This window comes from Bubalus kerabau, chromosome 4, assembly GCF_029407905.1.
Source record: "Bubalus kerabau isolate K-KA32 ecotype Philippines breed swamp buffalo chromosome 4, PCC_UOA_SB_1v2, whole genome shotgun sequence".
NCBI classification, from domain to species: Eukaryota; Metazoa; Chordata; class Mammalia; order Artiodactyla; family Bovidae; genus Bubalus; species Bubalus kerabau.
The window spans coordinates 181,862,739-181,887,759 of NC_073627.1; the positions used below are offsets into that span (position 1 = coordinate 181,862,739).

General features: G+C 55.5%; 1 protein-coding gene across 2 annotated transcripts in view; it reads left to right on the forward strand.

The window, feature by feature from the left end:
• The window catches only part of PXDN (peroxidasin), a 65,531-nt gene that overhangs the window by 17,951 nt on the left and 22,559 nt on the right, over positions 1-25,021 (forward strand). Inside the window, exons 2-10 of one of the 2 annotated variants that reach the window (XM_055579551.1) lie at positions 6,738-6,809; positions 7,665-7,736; positions 13,144-13,215; positions 16,384-16,455; positions 16,779-16,850; positions 19,492-19,661; positions 20,636-20,753; positions 21,409-21,578; positions 24,452-24,724. In XM_055579551.1, coding sequence (XP_055435526.1) covers positions 6,738-6,809; positions 7,665-7,736; positions 13,144-13,215; positions 16,384-16,455; positions 16,779-16,850; positions 19,492-19,661; positions 20,636-20,753; positions 21,409-21,578; positions 24,452-24,724 — 1,091 coding nt within the window. The remainder of the gene's footprint in view (positions 1-6,737; positions 6,810-7,664; positions 7,737-13,143; positions 13,216-16,383; positions 16,456-16,778; positions 16,851-19,491; positions 19,662-20,635; positions 20,754-21,408; positions 21,579-24,451; positions 24,725-25,021) is intronic. The other variant, XM_055579552.1, reaches the window with a different exon arrangement.

The following is a 25,021-nucleotide window of genomic DNA, read 5'->3' on the forward strand; positions in this document are numbered from 1 at the left end:
ATCAGCAGAGCTGAGGGAACCCCCCACCCCACTGCTCCCCGAGCGAGTTCTGTGCCCGTGAGCTGAGAGAGGGCCCCTTGTTTCCTGAGCTTTAAATTCTGGATGGGGAGACGACAGAAATGGGGCTCAGCATGCCACGTCCCGCATGCCTGTCCTGCCCCCACCCATGCGGCCTTTTCCTGGGAGCTGAGGTTCTGGATGGAGAGCAGACGTGGTGGGAAACTTGGAGCTCTTCCTGGGGATGGAAGGACCTGCCCTGGTCACCCCCAGGGGCCTGCATGTTGTCCACCCCTGGGAGGGCTCCAGGGGGCCATTCTCTGGGTGACGGTCAGCGGAGACCCCGACACCTGCCCTCCTGGTGGGAACCACCAGCCCTCGGGGAGCACAATTCCACTGGGCCGTGCCCCCTGGCCCTGCGGGTTCCGTTGGGGAAGGGCCTGCATGTCCTCCGGTGCCCTGGACTTGCCCCGCCATCTGCACAGCTGACCCCGCGAGGCCTCTCTGTCCCCCAGAAACACCCGCGCTCTCCCTGCAGACAGACACTACTCCCACGTCAGACAAGGCTCTCTGTGTTTTGCAGAAGTCTGCACGGCGGGGGGAGGAAAAGCAGACTTGGGAGCCTGGCCTTTTGCTCCGCTGGCTGGACACCCCCGACCTTTGTGACTCTGAGCCCGTCTGCTTCAGGGTTGGCCGTGGGTCACCTTGTGCTACAGCGAGAGGGACAAGGGTCGGAGCCTGGGTAGCCAGGACTCCCCGGCCTGGGACGGCTCCATCTCTGAAAGTGAAGCGGTCTTTAACAGGTGTGGGGCTGAGAGGTGTGCCCTGGGCGCTTGGAAGAGACCGCCCGTCTCGTGGGGCAGGGGACACTGAACTGCCCCGTGTCCATGCAGGCCCTGTCCCCGCAGAGACGGCGTGTCCAGCCCCCCTCAGCAGGACTGTCCCCCATGATGGGCGCAGGTCCTTCCGCCCCTGCCTGCCTTCCTCAGCGCTCGTCTGCCTGCAGCCTCGCCCCAGCTCTGCCCCAGCCCCGTGCACACTTCACCAGCAGATGCTGCTTTTGCTGCTGACCCGCACTGTTGTTTTTGTTGGTTTGTTTATTTTACTTGAATTTTTTTTTTTTTTGGCTGTGCTGCAAGGCTTGTGGGAGCTTAGCTCCCAGGCCAGGGATGAAACCTGTTTTCTCAACAGTAAAAGCCGGAGTCCTAACCACTGGACCAGCAGGGAATCCCCTTTGTGTTTTTGAGTAATTTGGGTACAGAAGGGGAGTGTGTGCCTGTCGCACCTGTCGGTCACACACTTCAGGGGGTTAGCGAGTCCCTGACACAGACCTGGTCCAGGGAGACATCCAAGGCCAGGAGGACGCGCTTGGGCACACAGGGTGGAGCTTTAGAATGGCTTCCCCAGGCCACGCACTGTATCCTGCTGCCGTGTCCAGGGCCGGGGGCGCACTCGTGCAGGGGCTGGGGACCTCTGCTCGGAGGGTACGCCTGCCACCACGGTCCACAGGCTGCCCTGACCTTCTCCTCCCGTTTCTGCCCTCCCCTGGCTCTGGGGGTCCCCGCCCCCTGCCCGAATGGTGCGGCTGCCCTCAGCCGCCTGGTCCACAGGCTCTCGTATGTCAACCTCTGGCTCCTGGGGCCCTGGCTGCTCTGCATTCTGCTGGGGGCAGAGCCCAGGTCTGGACCCCAAGGGCCATCTCCCGAGACATTGGGCAGATTCTGAGAGTGGGCTCCTGAGGGCTGCCTCCCGAAACGTTGGGCAGAAACCTCCCGAGACATTGGGCAGATTCTGAGGCCAGGCTCCCGTGGCACACGGGGTGTGTGGCCCATGATGTTTGTGGACTGATGGGCGCTTAGCAAGTGCACGGATGTCAGCAGTCAGGACGTGTATTTATGCTTCAGCCTAGCAGCTCCTCCTCTAGGAGTCAGCCCTATGAAGACATCAGTGACGATGTGAGTCTCTGAGCCTGTTGGGAAGCGATGGGCCAGTTGTGAAGGGATGGGCCACTTGTGAAGGGATGGGCCAGTGGGGAACGATGGGCTGGTGAGGACCGATGGGTCAGTGGGAAGTGATGGGCCGGTGGGGACCGATGGGTCCATGGGGACGGGTGTGTCCGTGGGGATGGGTGAGCCGGTGGGGACCGGTGGGCCGGTGGGGACCAGTGGGTCAGTGGGGAACCAATGGGCCGGTGGGGACTGATGGGCCGGTGGGGACTGATGGGTCGGTGGGGACGGGTGGGTTGTGGGGACTGATGGGTCAGTGGGGAACCAATGGGCACTGATGGACCAGTGGAGATGGGTGGGTTGGTGGGGACCAGTGGGTCTGTGGGGACAGGTAGGTCCGTGGGGACCGATGGGCCAGTGGGGAACCAATGGGCTGGTGGGGACTGGTGGGTCAGTGGGAACCAATGGGCTGGTGGGGACCAATGGGTCCGTGGGGATGGGTGGGTTGGTGTGGAACCAATGGGTCAGTGGGGAATCAATGGGCACTGATGGGCCAGTGGGGACGGGTGGGTCCGTGGGGACTGATGGGCCAGTGGGGAACCAATGGGCCGGTGGGGACCGGTGGGTCGGTGGGGATGGGTGGGTTGGTGGGGACCGGTGGGTCAGTTCAATGCTGAGGATAGCTCGGAGTGGGGGCAGGGAGGAGGGGGTGCTGGGCACAGGTCACGGTCACTCCCTGAAAGGACGTGGGGGCGTGTCCAGAGCTCTGAGGTTTGTCCTTTGAAGAAAAGCGTGTTCTCAGCGAGCAGCCTTCTCTGCAAGAAAGGGAGGGAAGTAGACACACGTTCTTGTTTGTATCTTCAAAAAGGATCAGTGGGAGGTTGAGGAAGCGCAGTCTCAAAAGGGGAGGAGGTGAGCTGTGGGGGACAGAGCCAGGTCTCGCGATGTACCACCTCTGATCATGAACCACAAACACCTTCACCCTTTCTATGATGGAGAAAACGGAAACAGGCGTTAATGCTGGCTGCGGGACTGCCCTGTGGCCCAGTGGGTCAGAATCCTGCTGCCAGGGCGGGGCACACGGGGCTGATCCCTGGTTTGGGGCGATTCCACATGCTGCGGACAGCCACGGCCACTACGGCTCAGCTGCTGAAGCCCGAGGGCTCGCCTGCAGGACTGCAGAGCCTCGCCCCTGCTGCTGAAGCCGAGCCCCTCAGCAGGAGACGCCCCTGCATGGGAATCCCGAGCTCCAAACCAGAGAGAGTCCCCGCTCCCTGCAGCTGGAGAAGGCCCGCTCCCCGTCGCGGCCAAAACTGAACAGTTAAATTGGTTAATTAGAAACAACAAAGCTGGTTATGCACTGCACTGGGAGCAGCTGCCCTGCACGGTCCGCTTACGGAGCTGCGGGCTGCAGGCCTGGTCAGGGGGCTGCATGTGGCCTGGGCCTCAGGAGGGCTATGGGCAGCGTGGGCCTGGTGGGCTGGGCAGTCACGGACGAGTCGGATCCCAGGTCCGGTTTGCAGACTCAACTGGGCCCTCGGGGCTCAGCTTGGAGAAGTCGGGTCTGGCCAAGTGTTGACGACGGAGGAGGTGGAATCGGCGCTGTGACTTGTCTGCAGGACCCTGGGGCCTCCTGAGGCTGCCCGGGGGTCGGGGCCTGGGACAGGGCCGCCACGGGCTGTGCTGAGCTTCTAGAGGACTCTGGGGCCTCCTGAGGCTGCCCAGGGGTCGGGGCCTGGGGCAGGGCCGCCACGCGCTGTGCTGAGCTTCTGGAGGACGCTGGGGCCTCCTGAGGCTGCCCAGGGGTCGGGGCCTGGGGCAGGGCTGCCACGGGCCACGCTGAGCTTCTGGTGGACGGAACCTGGCGACGGTGGTGCCTCTCCAGCCCGCTGACGTCGAGAGAATCACTGGAACCTCGGGGAAGGTTGGGGTCCCGGAGAGCTGCTCCTGTCTGCCCCCAGCTCCTCCCCAGGGAGCCGCCCGTGCTGGTCTGAACATGAGTGTGAATTACCGCTTATTAAAGCTCAAGGCTGTCTGTGCAGGGGAAGGGGGCTCCTGGGGAGCATGTCGGTGGTGACAGGGTCATCACGGAGCCTGAGCTTGGGAGCGGGTCCGTGCTGGCCGTGGTTGCCCGGGTCCTGAGAACTTGACCCAAAACCCACAGGCAGCATGCTTCACTCGCTGCCCAGTGTGGACAGAGGCGGTTTCAGGGGTTCAAACACTTTCCCAAAAGGCTCTTATCCCGCCGTGAACTAGAACCTGTTCTGTCATCAGTTAGAGCTATAGAACCGATGAGATTCCTGCCAAGATCGTGAGCACTGCACGAGCTCAGCCAGTATCCCAGGAGAGCTGCCCCAGAGCCCCCGTGAGTCCCTGTGGCCGTCCTAACGAGCACCCGTGACGGGGAGGAGCAGGGCTTAGACTGGAGACTTCTCTCACTGTCCCAGAGGCGCGCACCCAAGGTCAAGGCTGGCCCCTTCTGCAGCCGTGGCGGGGCCCTGAGCCAGGCCCCCAGTGCTGGAGATCCGCAGCAGTCCTTGGCCTTCCCCCGAGCCTGTCTGCAAGGACACCAGCTGCCTTGGAGCAGGGCCACCTCAGTGACCTCACTTTAACTCGGTCACCCCTGTAAGGACGCCTTCTCCAAATAAGGTCAAGTCTTAGGCCCCAGGAGTCTGGCGTCAACACGTGAATCTGGGGGGACACGGTCCAAGCCGTAATAATCCCTGTTGGACTGTGATGGAAGAGGAAGAACCAGCAAGTAAGGAATTTTCATGTTTCTAAGACTCTTTGGTAAAGAAAGGGGTCTTTGTGTCTCATTTCCAGGGCCTCTCTTGCTTGTTCAATTGATAGATTTTTAATTCAGGCTGGAGAGGGTGGGAACAGGCAGCTTAGCAGACCTGCTGTCCCTCACGCGGCCCCGGGCCCGACCCCGGCCGCTCTGCATTCGCATCTGGTGCCACCCACTGGCTCCCACCTGGGGCCCTGGTCTCTCGGGTCCTCGGTCTAGCCTCTGTGCTACTCGTGCATTTATTTCACATGCTGAGAGGTACATGTGAAATAGCCTCGTTTCCCAGTTCGCTTGCTGAGTGAGCTCTGTGACTCTGAGTGTTGGGGCCAGACCCCTTCCTAGAGCAGCGAGTTCCAGCTCGGAAGTTACAGGAGGAGCCGCGAGTCCCCACGCCTGCGCGCTGGCGACTCCCTTCTCCAGTCCCTGCAAATGTGTCCTGTTTGTTGTCTTAACACAGACCTGAGCGTTCCCGTGGGCTGGTGGGGGTGGGCGGGCGGGCGGGTCTCATGTCTCCAGCCGAGCTGTTTAAGATCCCGCAAGATGATGCTGTTCAAGAGCTGCAGTCAGCATGTCAGCAACTTTGGAAAACTCAGCGGTGCCCACAGAACCGGAAAAGGACAGGAAAAGGTCGACTTTTATTCCAGTCCCAAGGAAAGGCAATGCCAAAGAATGTTCAAATTGTCATACACTTGCAGTCATTTCACATGCTGGCAAGATTATGCTCAACATCCTTCAAGCTACCTATGGCTGATTCATGTTATGTACAGCAAAACCCAACACAATATTGTAAAGCAATTATCCTTAAATTAAAAATAAATAAAATTCCTCAAGCCAGGCTTCAGCAGTACATGAACTGAGAACTTCCAGATGTTTGGCTGAGTTAGGAAAAGGCAGAAGAATCAGAGATCAAATTGCCAACATTCGCTGGATCATAGAGAAATCAAGGTAATTCCAAAAGACATCTGCTTCATTGACTACGTGAAAGCCTTTGACTGTGTAGATCACAACAAACTGTGGAAGATTCTTAAAGAGATGGGAATACCAAACCACATTACCTGACTCCTGAGAAACCTGTATGCAGGTCAAGAAGCAGCAGTTAGAACCTTCCATGAAGTAACAGACTGGTTCAAAATTGGGAGAGGAGTACAACAAGGCTGTATATTGTCACCCTATTTACTTAACTTGTATGCATAGTACATCTTGCGAAATACCAGGCTCACAAACTCACAAACTGAATCAAGATTACATGAAATTAAGATGCTTGCTCCTTGAAAGGAAAGCTATGACAAACCTCGACAGCATATTAGAAAGCAAAGCATCACTTTGCCAACAAAGGTCCATACAATCAAAGCTATGGTTTTTCCAGTAGTCACATATGGATGTGAGAGTTGGACTATAAAGGAGGCTGAGTGCCAAAGAATTGATGCTTTTGAACTGTGGTGTTGGAGAAGACTCTTGAGAGTCCCTTGGACTAAAAAAAGATCCAACCAGTCCATCCTAAAGGAGAGCAGTCCTGGGTGTTCATTGGAAGGACTGTTGCTGAAGTTGAAGCTCCAATACTTTGGCCACCTATGAAGAGCCAACTCACTGGAAAAGACCTTGATGCTGGGAAGAATTGAGGGCAGGAGGAGAAGAGAACGGCATCACTGACTCAATGGACGCGAATTTGAGTGAACTCCAAGAGATGGTGAAGGAAGGGAAGCCTGATGTGCCGCAGTCCGTGGGGGTCGCAAAGAGTCAGACACGACTTAACGACTGAACGCCAACATCTCCCCATAGTTACCTTTTAAACCAACTGTAATGTGAACAGGTTTGCCTGTTATTCAGACAAATATTTGTGTCTTTATCAGTCTTCTCCCAGAGCTGATTCAGCCAAGGATTGAATTGGGAGATTTAATTTCTTAAATGCCTTATTGCTGTTTGGAAACTGAGTGTTTAAAGATGACGCAGAACTAGCGACACGGGCAGATTTCTCTGTAAATAATCCGCTTCTTGTGTCTTCACAGGGATCTTCGCTTTAACAGAATCAGAGAGATCCAGCCGGGGGCCTTCCGGGGGCTGAGAAACCTGAACACATTGTAAGTGCAAGCATTTCCCTGGGAACTGGTAGGAAAAGACGCACAGCCCATTGCCGCTTTCCCCTGTGGGCAGATCTGGAGGGCAGGCGTGGCTGAGCCGGAGAGGCCGAGCCTGCCAGAGGCATTTGCACGTGGAGGTGCCCGTGGGCGGCTTTGGTCCCTGCCTGTCTCGACTGACAGCCGTGAACCTGTCCACCCTCTGGGTGTGGTGCAGGCCTGTGCTGGCCACGCCTCCCTGGCAAGCTCACAGGGCGGCCTTTCTCCCCGGCCCTGAGCCCCCATGGACCCCGGCGGGGTGGGGTGCCGTCCACCTGTGTCCCAGTGTTAGACCCCGGGGTGGACAGAGGGAAGGGCCCCGACTCCAGGCTGCCGTGCGCTGTGCTGAGCGCCGTGGGAGGGGGTTCTGGCTCTCCCCCAGGAGGTGACTGGTCCGTGCAGGGCGCCGTGCCTGGGGGCTGTGAGCCTGGTGGGGGCACGTGTGGCTCCACCCCTCGCTGTGAAAAGGCTCCCTGGAGAGAGGGGATCCTCCCCCTTGAGGATACCCTGTACCTCCACCAGGGCCTCCCAGCTGGTCGGAGGAGAGGACGGGAGAGACGCAGGAGAGGGCGAGCCCTCTCTGTGCAGGAGCAAGGGGATCGCGTCTCCACGGCACGCGGAGACACTCCGGTGTGCGGGTGTGAACACCGTCCTGTCCACACCCACACTGCTCTTGGTTGTGTTAATTTGTGAGTGTCAGTATTAAGGCCTGCGGCTTAATCCTTGCGTAACCTTCTCCAGGGCAATGGAAATGACCTCCGTAACACAATTCAGAAGTGTCGTTGTTTGTAAAATTCTTACTGAAATGTTTTTTCACAGGCTTCTCAACAATAATCAAATCAAGAGCATACCTGGTGGGTCGTTTGAAGACTTGGAGAATCTGAAATACCTGTAAGTCGTGACCAGTTTTCTACACCAGAGTCTGCCGTCTGTATTTGGACTGTTTAATCATTGAGCTAAATTCCATATTGTTATGAATTATTGCAAATACATTCAAGTGAAAAAGAGGTTTTGTTTTCAGAAGGTGAGTGAAATTTTGGCTGGAATTTTTTAAGTGAGTTGGTACCAGGGTCAGGTGCTGCTCTGTGTGATTTCTAGGGTTTATCTGCTAAGCCTTAAGTAAATCGGTTGGATAAAATTAAAAACAGCAGTTCTGAAAATCACCGTGTGGTAACGGTAACCCCTGTTGAGCCGTGCAGCTGCTGCTGTGAGCAGCTGACGCGTATTTTGTGGGTCTGTGCTTTCAGGGCAGTTTTGGGTTGTCTTCAGCTGTGGGCTGATGGAACCTGGAAATGACGAATCCCTTTGGAATGTCACTAATTCGTGAATAACTTTCCCATCTTTGCCAAGTGATTTCATCTCTTATTTTTCTGTAAAGTTTATTTCCCTTTTGAGAATTTATTTGACTTAATGAGTTTCTTAGCACTGAAGGCATTTGCGTGTTGAAGTGAGTTTTGCAGTTAGAAAATGACCCACTTGCTTCGGTGCTTTTACGGGCACTGTTTCTGAAGTTGAAAGCTTTATCAAAACCCTGGACACATTCCTGGTTCTAACAGATCAGAAGTGAGTGTCTTGTGCTTTGAGGAAATTACTCTCAGTTTTAGGACTTTAGAAAACTCTTCAGCTAGAGCCCTTTTAATGAGGGATCTGTGTCAGTGACTTTGGGAAGACGTGTAACTCGTGTGAACCTGGGTGTCTTTGGTCCTGTTTAGATGAGGGGGTGCTGGTGATCGAGAGGTAACATTAATTCCTTCTTAAAAGCACTTTCTTCCACAAAGCTTCCTAAAGTGTTGTGTTTACACAGTTTTCTCTATCACTTTAGTGGTAGTATGTTAATTTTTCATTAGCAGGGTTCACACTAAGCCTTGTTGCTCATTTTTAAAATGAGGGAGAGTCCTCCTATTTATTCTTGAGTTTTCATCTGTTTACTTATGTTTTGGGTTTTAATTTTAAAGCAGTGTAATCTCCTGAAGGGGCTTCCCTGGTAGCTCAGCTGGTAAAGAATCTGCCTGCAATGCAGGAGACACTGGTTTGATTCCTGGGTTGGGAAGATCCCCTGGAGAAGGGTTAGGCTACCCATTCCAGTATTCTTGGGCTTACCTGGTGACTCAGATGCTAAAGAATCCTCCTGCAATGCAGGAAACTTGGGTTCGATCCCTGGGTGGGGAAGAACCCCTGGAGAAGGGCATGGCTGCCCACTCCAGTATTCTTCCTGGAGAATCCCCATGGACAGAGGAGCCTGGTGGGCTACAGTCCGTGGGGTCGCAAAGAGTCAGACACGACTGAGCGACGCAGCACAGCACAAGCTCCAGAGGAAAGCAGAAGCAGAATCCGTTGACTGATCCCAGTATTTGTAGTGTGTGTGCAAGCTTAGTCTTCTTTATTTTTTAATTTTTAAACTTTGGGGGGGTTTGAATTACCCAAGAGCAGCTTATTATTTACTCTGTGATTACATTTCCTGTTAAGCAGTTTGGGATACTCCATTTTTCACTTAAGATAATTTTTAGAAAGAACACGTTTAATCCTCGTCTGCTGGCGGGATCCCTCCTCAGGTGTCCAAGTGCCAGCCTTTCCCCCCTCCAACCCGAGGGCATCTGAGACGCCCACAGCGGTGGGTCCTGGGCTCACCAGGGGTGGGCTGAGCGGTGTTTGGTGGTGACGGGAGGAGGTAGGCCAGGGCTGGGCTGCGGCTGTGGTGGGAAGGGGTCCCGTGACCCCACCGTCTGGCTCCTGGGGTTCCCGCCTCCTCCCCCAACTCTCTGGACCTCATCACTACGGTCCATCTTGACAGGCACTGACCTAGGAAACTGGGCAACTTGCAGTATGAATGTTTAAGAAGCTTCTGGAATTGATTATTTCATCCTTAGTTTAGTTCAGTCAGTCAGTTGTGTCTGACTCTTTGCGACCCCATGAACCGCAGCACACCAGGCCTCCCTGTCCATCACCAACTCCCGGAGTTTACTCAAACTCATATCCATTGCATTGGTGATGCCATCCAACCATCTCATCCTCTCTCGTCCCCTTCTCCTCCTGCCCTCAATCTTTCCCCGCATCAGGGTCTTTTCAAATGAGTCAGCTCTTCGCATGAGGTGGCCAGAGTATTGGAGTTTCAGCTTCAACATCAGTCCTTCCAATGAGTATTTAGAACTGATATCCTTTAGGATGGATTGGTTGGATCTCCTTGCAGTCCAAGGGACTCTCAGGAGTCTTCTCCAACACCACAGTTCAAAAGCATCAATTCTATGGCGCTCAGCTTTCTTTATAGTCCAACTCTCACATCCATACATGACCACTGGAAGAACCATAGCCTTGACTAGACGGACCTTTGTTGGCAAAGTAATGTCTCTGCTTTTTAGTATGCTGTCTAGGTTGGTCATAACTTTTCTTCCAAGGAGTAAGCGTCTTTTAATTTCATGGCTGCAGTCACCATCTGTAGGGATCTTGGAGCCCAAAAAAATAAAGTCTGGCACTGTTTCCACTGTTTCCCCATCTGTTTCCCATGAAGTGATGGGACCAGATGCCATTATCTTCATTTTCTGAATGTTGAGCTTTAAGCCAACTTTTTCACTCTCCTCTTTCACTTTCATCAAGAGGCTCTTTAGTTCCTCTTCACTTTCTGCCAGAAGGGTGGTGTTATCTGCATATCCGAGGTTATTGATATTTCTCCTTCCAATCTTGATTCCAGCTTGTGCATCCTCCAGCCCAGCGTTACTCATGATGTACTCTGCATATAAGTACATATTTCATCCTTGGTATTTATTTAACTGGTGAGTGTTCCTTACCTCCTGGAACCCCAGTGATTACTGGTAAGGAATAAACCTTCCCCTGCACTAAGATTTCCTCATGATGAAATGAACCCTTGAGACAGAACTCATAATCAAAGGGTAAACTCTGTGATGAAGTAGAGAATTATTTTTGCTTTCTTATTAGCTCATGACCAATACCCAGTTATTCTTAGAAAAAATGGATTATCCCTGATGTCTTTACCAACATGCAGTTGTTCAGCTGTTGCTCATGTTCTTTGAAAGGATTTCTTTACTCTCATGCAAGGTGATGTCAGTGTTGACATTTTGCTTTGCTTTTGATTTGTTTTTAAGAAGTGGGCACAGAAGCCTCCCTTCAGACGTACCTCCTGGAGGAGTAGCGATAGGAGAGCTAACGCAGACCCAGACAGGCGTCACCACGTGTGGGGCCGTGTTCCAGAGCCTCTGTGTGTTTGTGGAACTTAAGCGACTGATCCGGAAAGACCGCAGTCTCCAGCCTTTCTGGCGCTAGGGACCGGTTTTGTGGAAGACAGTTTTTCCCTGGGTGGGGGTGGGGGTGGTTTCAGGAATGATATGAGTGCGTCACATTTATCGTGCGGTTTATTTCTATTTTTATTGCATCAGCTCCACCCCAGATCATCAAACATCTGATCCTAGAGCTTGGGGCCCCCTGCTGCAAGGCACTGCCATTCCCTCCATTTTACACAGGAAGAAACGGAGGCAGAAGCGTGCGTTCTTACTTAAGAATCAGCATTCAGTGGCAGCCCAGGGATTCAAATCCCCAACCTGGAGAAGCAGTGTCCTGTCAGGCTGGCACCAGGCCTCCACCTGGGCCTTCTGGCTGGTTTAGGTTCAGGCTTGCAGCTCCTTGTGATGTGGCCTCCGCAGGTTGGTGCCCAGTAAGAGGGGAGGGCGCCTGGGAGGACTGCAGCCCTGGTCCTGCTGGACTCCCCGCACAGACGGCTCTCAGGGAGGGCACGTCCTGGGAGTGCAGGACTGAGCCAGAGCGGCGCTGCTCGCCAGGCGGGGGACAGGAGCAGCCCAGCCACGGAGGGTGCAGAGCAAGGCCTGCCCGAGTTACTCTGCAGGGAAGTGTGGGATTTGATCATCCCTCAGGGAGTCTGCAGAGCAGGGTCTGCCCGAGTTACTCTGTAGGGAAGTGTGGGATTTGATCGTCCGTCAGGGGGTGTGCAGAGGAGGACCTGTCCGACTTTCTCTGCAGGGAAGTGTGGGATTTCATCGTCCGTCTACCCGAAGCAGCGATGGAGGGGTGCCCGGGGCAGGTGTCTCCATGTCTGCATGTAGGTAGCTGCGGTAGAGATGTGTTCTGAGGTCCTGGGCAGACAGGCAGACTCAGCGCACACGGGTTTGCAGGGCTGGGGAAGCGGACACTTCAGTGTCAATGTCTTCATCCTCGATGGGCCGCTTCCGGAGCTGGCAGACTCCTCCTGGGAAGGATGGGGCAGCAGACACTTGAGGCCTTGAGGACCACAGGGGTCGGTGTCCAGGGAGCACGGTGTTAGACACAGGAGACCATAAGGGAGGTCGTGTGGCCCTGGGCCAACACAGCTGCATTTTCCGACACTGAGATTTGAATTTCACATGATATTCACATGTCGACAAACATTCTTCTTTGGAAATTTTCAGTCATTTAAAGACATAAGAACCGTTCTTAGTCTGCAGGCCATATAGAAATAGGCACCAGCCTGTTGCGTGGTTCTTCAATTAGCCTTGGTTGCTTCTGTTTTAGAAGAATGGGATTTGAGTGGATGACTGGGTCCAGACGAATTTAGTCTTTACGATTTCTATTCTCTAGATTATTTCCGGGCATTTGAAAGTGGGCTTCCCAGGTGGCTCAGTGGTAAAGAATCCGCCTGCTGATGCAGGATACGCAGGTTCAATCCCTGGGTTGGGAAGGTCCCCTGGAGGAGGGCATGGCACCCACCCCAGTATTCTTGCCTGGAGAATCCCATGGACAGAGGAGCCTGGCGGGCTACAGTCCACGGGTCGTAAAGAGTCAAGCGCGACTGAGCACGGACGCGGGCTACAGTCCACGGGGTCGTAAAGAGTCAGGCGTGACTGAGCACAGACGCGGGCTACAGTCCACAGGTCATAAAAGAGTCAGGCGCGACTGAGCACGGATGCACACATTTGAAACTGTATCGTGTGGGTCGCAGAACCTTACCTTCAGTGCATTTTACCTGTTTGTCAGGAAATTTTATTTTCTTCGGGCTCTGAAGCATGTGCTCTGTTAGCCGTTCATAAACTGCCCTCCACCAATCCGTGAGCCTGGGGTGTGGTGGTCTGACGTCTCCAGTAGGAGGTTTTCCCCAGATAAAGAGAGGAGCCCCCGTGGAGGAGCTCTCCTTGCTGTACAAGTGTTCTGTTTGTGTCCTCACACGATCGTGAGTGTGGACACTGTCTCCAGGCCCCAGCGGAGGTCTCGTCGCCCTCCGAGTGCCAGCCTGGCGCGTGCTAACCCCGTGTTTCTTGTTGCAGCCTGGCGCGTGCTGACCCCCTGTTTCTTGTTGCAGCTATCTGTACAAGAATGAGATCCAGGCGATTGACCGGCAGGCCTTCAAGGGGCTTGCCTCTCTTGAGCAACTGTAAGTGCCCCCTGCTCTGGGTGTCTTGGACTTCACTTGCCCCTCGCCTCTCGCCCGGAGCGCGGGCCCCGTCTGCTGCCTGCACGATGCATGTCTGTGCGGGGGGACACGGGTGCTGCATGCAGACCACAGAGCCGCGGGACCCCCTCCACCCGCCCCCGCCCATCCGGGCATCCGCGTGGCGCCCTGGGCCCTGCACTCCCAGACAAGGGCCAGTGACACCGGCTGACCTCTGCCCCTCCATGCTGGAGACAGCCTCGCAAACAGGTCTGAGCAGCTGGAGGTCTTCTGGGGAGAAGCAGGGACGAGGAGGCGGTCGTCCCTGCGCAGCATTTCCTGTTTGTGAATCTGCACGTTGAGGCTACTTCCCTTGCTCATGACATCATTATTTTGGAGAAAATAAACTCCTCCATGTGTTTCCAGTTAGGGAACACCGGATGCCGTTTCTGGGGCCTCATATGAAGTCCTGCTCTGCTGTGAAGTCAGCCTGTCCATTTTAAGCAGAGTTCCTGGTCAGAGGCGTTTTTCTGACCTGCTTATTCCTTGGCCAGTCCTGGGCTGTCCAGCACTGGGCTGGAGTCACCATGTGCAAGGCAGTTTCGTCGCGTGGTGCCGCAGTGGGGGAGGATGTCTTTGGTGTTTTGTCGGTTGGCAGGACACGGAAGCTTCCCCAGAGACCTCGAGGCGGAACTGGGGAGGCCTCACCCAAAGCAGGAGCTTCAGAAGCACACGCTGGGCTCGTGCTTAAATACCTGTTTATTTATTCGGCTGAAAGCTGCTTTCCCAGCCCGCTGTGCTTGGCGTGGACTGGATTAGGGGGGAGGTTGGCCTGAGGGCTGCGTGCACAGAGGTCAGGCCATCGCAGGGACCCATGGGCATCTGGAGAGGCGCTGGGGAGGGAGACTCCCTGGGAGCATGTCCCCGCGTCCTTCTTGGTGTGAAGGGCTCGGGCTGGGCAGGACACACTCTCAGGAGCCAGGTGAGGCTCTGGCCTTGGGGTTGGGGGAGTGAGCTGGGTTGTTTTGGAGGAAAACAGAGTGGGTGGAACAGGGAGGAAGCGAGTGGCACCCCCGAGGTGAGGTCTGCGTGGACACTCCTGACTAAGGCCCTGGGACGTGTCCTGCAGACCCCGGGGAGGCGCTGGGCAGGGGTCTCTGCTGCTGAGACTTGGGGGTGAAGAGGCAGGTGGCTCAGACCCAGGCCCACCTGCGCGGAGGCCCCACGGGAGAAGGGGCATGTCCCCAAGGACAGCAGGCTCAGGTCCGCCCCCAGAGTGTGCCCAGCCCAGGGACCTCCACGCCCCTTGGCTAGAGGCGGGGCTGGTGGAGGGGGGAGGCGGAGGACCTGTCTGCCCAGCAGCTGTACCCTCTCAGGCCTTAAAGGAGGAGGGCACGACGGTGCGGTGTGAGTGTTTAGACTTTATTTGAGTGAATCGATTGGTGGGGGGTCTCACTAATGGGCCATGTGCACACACACCCCGCCCTGCTCCCAGGCTGGGCAAGGCTCGTGCAGGGGGGCTCACTAATGTGGCCCCCCGCCCCGCTCCCAGGCTGGGCGAGGCTCGTGCAGGGGGGCTCACTAATGTGGCCCCCCGCCCCGCTCCCAGGCTGGGCGAGGCTCGTGCAGGGGGGCTCACTAATGTGGCCCCCCGCCCCGCTCCCAGGCTGGGCGAGGCTCGTGCAGGGGGGCTCACTAATGTGGCCCCCCGCCCCGCTCCCAGGCTGGGCGAGGCTCGTGCAGGGGGGCTCACTAATGTGGCCCCCCGCCCCGCTCCCAGGCTGGGCGAGGCTCGTGCAGGGGGGCTCACTAATGTGGCCCCCCGCCCCGCTCCCAGGCTGGGCGAGGCCGTGGAGCCGGTGCAAACGAGAAACCTTGTGAGGGCCTGCGTCCTCAGGTCGCCAGCTTCCTGGTGTCCTTCGTGCTGGTCTCTGCCCCTCTGTTGGAGCCGCCCCAGGCTCCCTGGAGGCCACAGGCTGGTGTCTGGCACTGTGCCGGGTGGGGCCCCCTTTCCTGCCCTGGGCCCATTTCCTCTCTGTCGGGGGTGGCCTCAAGGCAGCACCCACGGCTGGCCGCCTGCGGGGCCGGCTTGTGGGTTTTTAAACACAGCTTCCGTGTGGTTCCTTCTCTCCCCGTTGTCCTCGCCCAGGACCCACCCACCCTGGGCCTGGCCGGCGGGGGGGGCTCCCCTGATCAGCCCGGCTGGGCCGCCCACGCTGACTGCTGGGGGCGCGTCCTCGGTAGTCAGGACGGAGCTCTCCTCCCCCCGCCTGCCCCGGCCACCCTGCCCTGAGGCCCCCATGCAGGCGGGAGGGCGCTGGGCACAGCTCAGCCCCACCAGGCTTCCGGGGGAGGCGGCCCAGCAGCCTGGCACCCGCGCGGTCGCCGTGTATCCTCCCAGCGTCTGGCGGGGTGAGAGCAGACCCCGGCGGGCCAGCGCATCAGGAGGGGCTCCTGTGGAGACACCCATTAGAAGGTGACTTAGCCGTTCTTCTGAGGGAAAAACCCTCTGGCTTTCACAGTGAGAAGAGCAGTGTTCAGGAAAACCAGAAGAACTTCGTTTTACAGAAACTATGTCCATTGTAGAAAGCAAGGGCTCGTCTTGCGTGGACGGCTTCTGGGCGCTGAGGCTCTGTGCAGTCCAAGGGCGTTTGAGGAGGCGCAGCGTCTGCTCAGGCAGCTTTCTTCTCTTATCTGTGTGGTGGTGGTTTCTGCAGCTGAGAAGCAATGTTCCCAGCACCTCTTGAAGCGTGAGTTAGGCTCCTAAATCCATCTGTGAGTTAGACGGTTGGAACGAAGGCATTCACATACCTGCATGTGTGGTGAGGTGAAGATTCTGTTGGGTTTTCTAGAAAGGTCTGTGTCTGTGGAGCTGGGCATCCCTGGTCCCTCCCCCTTAGGTGGGGAAGAGGCCCGGTGGGCAAGCTAACCCTTTCTCTCACCGCTCCGTCCGCCAGTTACAGTCTGCGCCGTTTTCCGCGGTCTTTAACCTTCCTGCTGAATGACTTCATTTGATCCACATACAATGTAGGAGCTCTAGAGAGTTATCTATTGATGTGTGGATTCGAATGACTTAGAGAAAACACGTGTTCAGTGAAACTCTGTAGCTCTGTAGAAACACAGAATTGCTTACAACTTGTTTCTTGTCCCCTTTTTTGAAAACTTCTTTAGATACCTGCACTTCAATCAGATAGAAACTTTGGACCCGGAGTCATTTCAGCATCTGCCGAAGCTGGAGAGGCTGTAAGTCTGGTCTGCCTCCTGCGGTTCTGGAGCTCCTGGCTCAGCCCTTCCCCTGTGACAGAAAGAGCACCTCCCCTGTCCAAACTCTGGGGCATCTCAGCAGGGAGCCTGTGCTTCTCCCCTGACAGTCCAGGAGTGGAATAGCGATAAGATGGGGGGATTATTTTCTCTGCTCAATGGCATTGCTCCCAAGTTCATTTGTATTAAACAAAGGCAGTCACCGAGACAGTCTTCACAAGCTGGTTTACTTGACTGTGTATACTCTCCTCCACGTCTAAGCAGCACTTTAAGGAATCTCTTTGGTTTATTCTCTCTTTCAACAGGTTTTTACATAACAACCGAATCACACATTTGTTTCCGGGGACATTTAATCACTTGGAATCTATGAAAAGATTGTAAGTACACTGAGCTTTATGCCGTCTTTCCGGCAAAGACGGCTTCTTCATGCCATGCATTCACCTCCCTCTTCACTGGGTATTTCGAGGATTTCATCACATGCTGCATGTGACTCAGGAAGGGAGGGTGGATTAAACGATCAGAGCCACAACCCGGACCTTGCTGACTCAGGAAATGTGGCCTCAGGTTAACACAGTAGGCAAGTAAGACTACCTTAAAAATCAATTTTAAATGCTTCAAATTAGGTTTTTATTCCATGTTAACATATTTTAGTGATGGAAGTAAAATCGGCCTAGAAGGAATCTCTGAGCTATATTCCATTCCTTTTCTTTAGTCGTGCACACAACTGAGTTCCATCCATTTTCAGATCTCTGAAAAGACGCTGTCTTCACACTGATCACTTCTGACAGGACCGATGACAGAACCGAGGTGTTCTCACAGAACCGAGGTGTTCTCACAGAACCCATGGCAGAACCGAGGTGTTCTGACCAGACCGAGGCGTTCTGACTGGACCAATGACAGAACCGACGTGTTCTGACCGGACCGAGGAGGTCTGACCGGACCGATGACAGAACCGACGTGTTCTGACCGGACCGAGGAGGTCTGACCGGACCGATGACAGAACCGACGTGTTCTGACCGGACCGAGGAGGTCTGACCGGACCGATGACAGAACCGACGTGTTCTGACAGAACTGAGGTGTTCTGATAGAGCTGAGATGTTCTCACAGAACCGATGACAGACCTAGGAGTTCTGACCGGACCAATGACAGAACCAAGTTGTTCTGATAGGACCGAGGAGTTCTGACCAGACCGATGACAGAACTGAGGTGTTCTGATAGAACTGAGGTGTTCTGACAGAACCAAGGTATTTTGACCAAACTGAGGTGTTCTGACATGACCGATGACAGAACCGAGGTGTTCTGATAGGACTGAGGAGTTCTAACAGAACTGATGACAGAACTGAGATGTTCTCACAGAACCAAGGTGTTCTGACCGGACCAAGGTGTTCTGATAGAGCTGAGATGTTCTCACAGAACCGATGACAGACCGAGGAGTTCTGACCGGGCCGAGGTGTTCCGACAGGACCGATGACAGAACTGAGGTGTTCTGGTGCTGGTGGGAGACGCTGACTCATGTCTTCTGTGTGCTTTTCTCTGAGGTCTTGAAGGCCATTGTTTCTCAGTTAGATATTACTGAGTGTGAACAATGAACTAGACTTAAGAAAGAGACAGAAAGGTCAGATTGCCGAGCGTGGACCCAGGGTGGACTTCTGTTTCTCTCCTCAGTGAAGTAAAACACAGCTTTCTTCACAATTTATAGTCTGTTTCTTTAGGATAAAGAAGATAAAGAAATCTCTAGCCAAATGTCAACCTGCGTTCTAGGGGGCAGATAAGATAACTGCTGCCTCTCTGACAGATAAGAGAGCAGCAAAGAGGTTGCCGGGCGTTACCTGGACGGGTCAGGCAGACAGCGCCTCCCTGAGTCCAGCCCAGGCTGGCAGGGTCTGTCCCCCGCCTTCTTTCTGCCCCTTGGTTCCGCCCTCTGGGCCGTGGCCTTTGCCCGTCTGCGACACACCTCAGACTTCTCGGCTCCATCGAGCTCCCCTCGACCCCCAGGTGGCTGAGGGGAGCGTGCAGCCGGGGGCTTCCGGCCAGTGTCACCCACTGGACCCACCTGCCCACCCACTGTCCCCAGGGCCCGTCGTCAGTACAGAGGTCCTGGTGTTTTCCCAGCGGGGCTGAGGGGCCAGTGGGCACCAGGCAGGTCCCCGTGGCTGGGGGAGCTCTGGCGGGTCTGCGTGGAGCCCCTTAGACCCCGCTGGCTGCACTCATCAGAGCTGACCATCTGGAGAGGGGCCAGCCCTACCTGCCGCTCCCCCCAACCCCAAGCCAGCCTCGGAGAGACGCAGGCGGGAGGTGTGACGTCGGGCTGGCCTCCCGGGGAGCCCTGGCCTGTGGGGGTGCTGAGTGGACGCCTGCGGGTAGCCCCCCGGCTCTGGTCCCAGGGGCCCCCTGCCCAGCGTGGCCAGCCTGCAGCAGGGGTCTGAGCAGGGCTGGTTTCCGGCCTCTTGCCAGCACGTGTCAGGTCAGGCGGCTGTTGCTTCGGGTCCCCCTGTTACACCCCTCACCTTGGGCTCCGCCGCATAAATGGCCATCGTCCCGAGGGCGGAGGCAACACCCTGCCTGTCCACTTGTTGGGAGGGTTGTGTCCGCCTTCACGGGCCCCCTCCCCGTGGGCTTGTGGGATCATTCAGCCTCTGAGAGGTGCCTCTCGCGGGTGTCGGTCACGTGAGGTAATCCCGGAAGACGGCGCGGGTGGTGCTGGGTTTGGGGATTCCCACGTTGCCCGTCTCACACGGGCTCCCGTCCTGCCCCGCCTCCGCCAGCCCACGTTGGTCCTGCGTCCACCCTGCGTCTCACGCCTTTGATCGCTCTCAGCACCACCCTTTACTGTGTCACTTGGGCTCCCTGCTCCCCCGCTCTGGTTCTGCCGAGCGTGGGTCCCGCCGGCTCGGGTCCTGGTCGGGCAGGACCCGCTCAGATCCCGCCGTCTGCAGCCCCCACGCCGCGGGTCCGTCTGGGCTGGGTCAGCCCTGCGCATCCACGTCCCACGTCTCACGCGCGGCCTCCTCCGTGCAGGCGCCTGGACTCCAACGCGCTCCGCTGTGACTGTGAGATCCTGTGGCTGGCAGACCTGCTGAAGGGCTACGCGCGGTCAGGAAACGCGCAGGCCGCCGCCACTTGTGAGTATCCCAGGCGCATCCAGGGCCGGTCGGTGGCCACCATCACCCCGGAGGAGCTGGACTGTGGTGAGTGCCTCTGGAGGGCGGGGCGCCTGCAGCCCTGTGTCCGTCTGTCCCTGGGGACCCCACCAAGCAAGTCTGGGTGGGCCTCACTGGTCTCTACTCAGAGTCTGTCTCTGCAGTGCCCGTAGGAAACTACTTTGTAATAAACGTGGATTTTATTGTCAGGTTTCCCTGCAAAAAAGCAACGTGAAATGCATCAGGTCCTCTGTTGCTCCTTCCAACCGTCTGCCTTTAGAGGCTGCAGCTGCCGGGTGGCGGGGCCTCCTGGGGGAGGGCCTGGGGCTGCCAGCTGGGAGCTGGCCACCTCCTGTGTCTGGATCTGGGCGGTGGCCACTCGGGGTGGACAGGGCTGGGTTCGTCCAGCCGATTCCCCTGAGTGCTGCCTGCAAGTGCGTGACCCCTCACCACAAACACAAGAAAAGAAGCAGTCAGACCCCACAGGGCAGAATCTCCCATATAAGTAAATGGCGAGGAACTCAGCTCCTCGGTGTACCAAGCTGTTGGAGTGGGAAAATCGGCTTCTCCAGAGCATCATCTTTATATTCATATATTAAAAACAGACTCGACTGCAGTCGAAAGTCACTCTGTTTCCTGGTAACACAGCAGCTTCGTCACTTCGCTGGTCACCATTTGTGACCTTTCATAGATGATCCCTTTGCAGTAGGGCTCCTGGCCCTTCGCGTGTGCAGGTGACTGGTTTCAGCCCCGGGGCTGCCCTGTGGCCTCTCCACATCCTGCCCTCATCAGTGAGGGCTGGTCCGGTGGCAGGGGTCCCGCGGTGGGCCTCAGGTCCTGGAAACACTGTGTGGTTCGGCTCTAACACTGTCTTCTCCGTGGAGAAGCCCGCTGGCTGTTCTCACGGGAGTTTGGTTTGAACATGTGCGATTTTCTCTCAAACCAAAGGGACTTGCTCTGGGTTCTTGTTCGCACGGTGGTTTACGACCAAGACAAGAGGGTCTGCTTTCCTTTTGGCGCAGAAAGGCCGCGAATCACGTCGGAGCCTCAGGATGCCGACGTCACCCTGGGCAACACCGTCTTCTTCACCTGCAGGGCTGAGGGCAACCCCAAGCCCGAGATCATCTGGCTGCGGAACAAGTGAGTGCTCCCAGACAGGGTGCCCGCGCCAGGTCCCAGCCGTCAGAGGGGTGCCAGGCGCCGGGTCCCAGCCATCAGAGGGGTGCTGGGCGCCGGGTCCCAGCCGTCAGAGGGGTGCTGGGCGCCGGGGCTGAGGGCAACCCCAAGCCCGAGATCATCTAGCTATGGAACAAGTGAGTGCTCCCGGACAGGGTGCCAGACGCTGGGTCCCAGCTGTCAAAGGGGTGCCGGGCGCCGGGTCCCAGCCATCAGAGGGGTGCTGGGCGCCGGGGCTGAGGGCAACCCCAAGCCCAAGATTATCTGGCTGCGGAACAAGTGAGTGCTCTGGGACAGGGTGCCGGGCGCCGGGTCCCAACCGTCAGAGGGGTGCTGGGCGCCGGGTCCCAGCCGTCAGAGGGGTGCTGGGCACCGGGTCCCAGCCATCCCTGTACCCCAGGAGCTCCGGGGTGCCTGCCCACCCTGACCTTTCCTCCTCCTCCCACACAACCCTTTCTGCTCCTCCCTGGAGGGAACGCAAAGAGGAGGAGACGTTTCTCTGCCACTCAAGTGCTCTGTGCATGGAGGCCAGGGTCCCTGGGCCGGGACCAGACATCCACGGAGGACTGGGTGCTTCCTGTGCTTTGGGGGCCTGAGCCAGCCAGGTCTGTCGTTATAGCAACGAGCTGAGCATGAAGACGGATTCCCGCTTGAACTTGCTGGATGACGGGACTCTCATGATCCAGAACACGCGGGAGACGGACCAGGGCATCTACCAGTGCATGGCGAAGAACGTGGCTGGGGAGGTGAAGACGCAGGAGGTGACCCTCAGGTACTTCCGGTCTCCAGGTAGGCACAGAGCTCCTCAGACACTCAGCACCCCCGAATCCCCTTCCTCCAGTCTGCTCCCCTCTGTCTTTGTACCTGGTGGCGAGGGACAGACACCAGTGTCCCGGCAGGAGCGCCAGCAGCAGGGTCGGCTCAGGGTCACGGGTGACCCCCGACCATTGCTCTGGCCCACCGCCAACCCTTAACCCAGGTGGTCACTCAGAGTGGCTGTGGGTAGCCGCTGCTTGGATTACTGTCCAGAGGGCTGTGGACACCTGGGAGACAAGTGTTCCCACCCGATACCTCCACTCGCGGTGGTCCCAAGGGCATCTCACTGGCTGCCCCCTAGCAGTGGGCTTGCTCTTGTGCTACGAGCCTTGGCTACTTTAAAAGAAACCCAAAATCTGAATTTTGGTGCAAAATTCCCATATCTAAAGTATTGGTACCTGATCTGAAAAGACAATTGGAGCCAAAGGAAGCACAACTATGTCCTTGGATTGGCCTGGGCCACACCAGGTTACAAACCCCACTCTTGTCCAAGTGTTGACCCTTGGGACTTTGGCCAGAAGTGGAGCTGGCTCTTGGAGAAGAGCCTGGGGGTGACCCTGGTCCCGGGACCGCTGGACACAGCACAGGTGGCCCTGGTGCCTCCACGGTTCTGGGTCGTCCTCGTGTGAGTGGGCCTGGTCTGAGTTTCTCTCGTGCTGTGGGATTCAGGGCCTTGCAGCACCTTCGGCGGCAGGATGAATGGTTTCTGTGTTTCTTTGTTTAGAGTCTTACTATGAGAACTTTGTATGCCTCAGTATATCCCAGCAGAGACATGGTCCAGATTTACTGATGAATGAGAATCCCCAGCTCTCAAACACCAGTTCAGAGGAATGTGCAGGGCAGATAACTGCAGCCAAGTCAAATCCCTTTAATCCCAGGTTCCCCAAGTGGAACAAGGCGTCCAGGATTTCTGCAGAGCCACACGGCTGTGAGTCTGCCAGACAAGACAGGGCTCCTGGTCACGAAGGAGCTTGTGCTTTGTAAGGACCAGGGAAACCCACATAATGTTGATCGGAGTGGTGCCGTGCTGGAGGTACACGTCAGAACAGAAGGGAATAGCAGAACGTGAACAGGGCGAGTCCTTAGCACAGTTGCTGTGTTAACAGGGCCACTGATCCCTGGATGGGAATAGTAGAGTCTCTCTCTGGCCCGAGAATTCCAAATCTAACCTCTTTTGATCCGAATCTTCGTTTGTTTCTCAGGAACAAGAGCCTTCCTTAGTACACCAGTCTGAGCTTGTTGGCCTTGCTCCCAGAAATGCATGTGAAGGGTCTCCTACAGGGGGATGGGGAGGTCACTGCAGACCAAGGGGTCAGCCAGTGGCAGCCAGTCAGCCTGGACCGGGGGCCGCCCAGCCTGGACCACTGCCTGGCTTTACAAGATCTTTACACTAAGAATGTGTTTTGCCTTTTTTATGTGATTGAAAACACTTACGAATAGCATTTTAGAATACATGATATGTGTTTTGCCTTTTTTATGTGATTGAAAACACTTACGAATAGCATTTTAGAATACATGATAATGAAATGAAGTTCACATTTCAGTCTATTGATTAGGTATTTTTGGAACATAATCACACTCAAAGATTTATGGCCTGAAAAGCCCAAAATATATGCGCTGTGCCCCTTTGTGGAAGTCTGCCAGTCCTATGATATAGATGATGATGGGCCCATAAGTAAGTTTCCATGAGTCACAAAGGGGTTAATGTTCTTTATCTATTTTGAAGCTCTGTTATTAGGGGCATATTAGTCCACAGTGTTTATCTTCCTCATGAATTAAACTTTGATTATTAACACTTTCACCTCTATCAGTGTTTTTTGCCCTAAGATGGGTCTGATTTTATACAGAGGCAACCATTTTTCTTTTAATTAGTGTTTATCACCTGTACCTTTCCCACCATTTTGCTCTGCTCTAAACTGTCACAGAATCTCAAATAACATCATAATCAATATATAAAATCCTAGTCAATCCTGTGAGTGTTCAGTAAGTGGAATAGATGAAGACTGTAAGTAGCTTTGGGCTAGATAGATTAAGGTTTGTAAACAAAGAAGTTACAAAAAGTTTACTTATTTTTGGAGCTTTTTCGGTTGGAAAATTGTGGATAAGGATGTTAGCCCAAAGAAACAGCACAGTGATAAGTCCTTTTTTAAAAACAAGTATTGTTCTATAAGCCTATTAAAATACCTATGGGGTAAAGTCCTAGCAGAGTAATTTCTGAGCGGAAGGGTGAGTGAATTTCTGGATTTGATATATGTGGCCACGTTTCTGTCCTGGTGGACGAGGGCAGTTTGTGCTCCTGACATGTTACAAACATGTTTTGTTTCTGTACATTCTCATCTCGAGAGCTCAATAATAAATATGTGGATTTTTTTTTCTGGATTTAGAGTTGAAAACTGAGAGACTGAACTGAACTGAACTGGTTATCATACTATTCATTTGTATTTTCCTTTCTGTGAGGGAAAAATTTTTTATTTCTGTATGTTCTAAATACCCTTTAAAAACAGTGTTTTATAACCAGTAAGAACTACTAGCAAGATTTACTTACAAACAAGACTGACAAAATGCTTTTAGAATCATCAAAAGTGAGACTGCACCAGAATTCAGTCCGTGTTTGAAAAAGGAACCGGTTCTAACTGGCCAGCCCTGCTGATGCTGGCTTGACCTGACTCCGTGCACCGTCTTTGTGGTCGGCACGTTTCTTTGAAAAGGAGAGGAGACAAAGCGTGCAGTTGGGTTGAATTGGTTCTACTCATTTTAGACGTCAGTAGGTAGAACGAGTAGGAAATGCAAGCAGAAGCCTCTGCTAAGCTGGAGGATGTTGATTCCAAATCTGTCTCCCGCGGCAGCTCGCCCAGCGTTTGTTATCCAGCCCCAGAACACAGAGGTGCTGGTCGGGGAGAGTGTGACCTTGGAATGCAGCGCCACGGGCCACCCCCCGCCTCAGATCACCTGGACCAGGGGCGACCGCAGCCCCGTGCCCACGGACCCTCGGGTGAGCATCACCCCGTCCGGCGGCCTCTACATCCAGAACGTGGAGCAGGAGGACAGCGGGGAGTACGCCTGCTTCGCCTCCAACACGGTGGACAGCATCCACGCGACTGCGTTCATCATCGTCCAAGGTGAGGCCCGCCCGCGCGGAGCCCCCGCCTCCCTGGCCTCCCTGGAGCGGCCCGGAGCTCCTCGGAGCTCCTCCTGGTGAGGCCCGCCTGCGAGGAGCCCCGCCTCCCTGGCCTCCCCGGAGCAGCCCGGAGCTCCTCGGAGCTCCTCCTGGTACCCCCGTCCCCGCAGACCCTCCGTGGGACTGCTGACACGTTGATTTTCCGCCCGGAGGCATCAGGTGATCAGGGCTCTATTTTTCTGCTGTGTTCTCCATGTGAGTGTGGGTGTGCGTGTCAATTCACTGTTGTCTAGAAGTC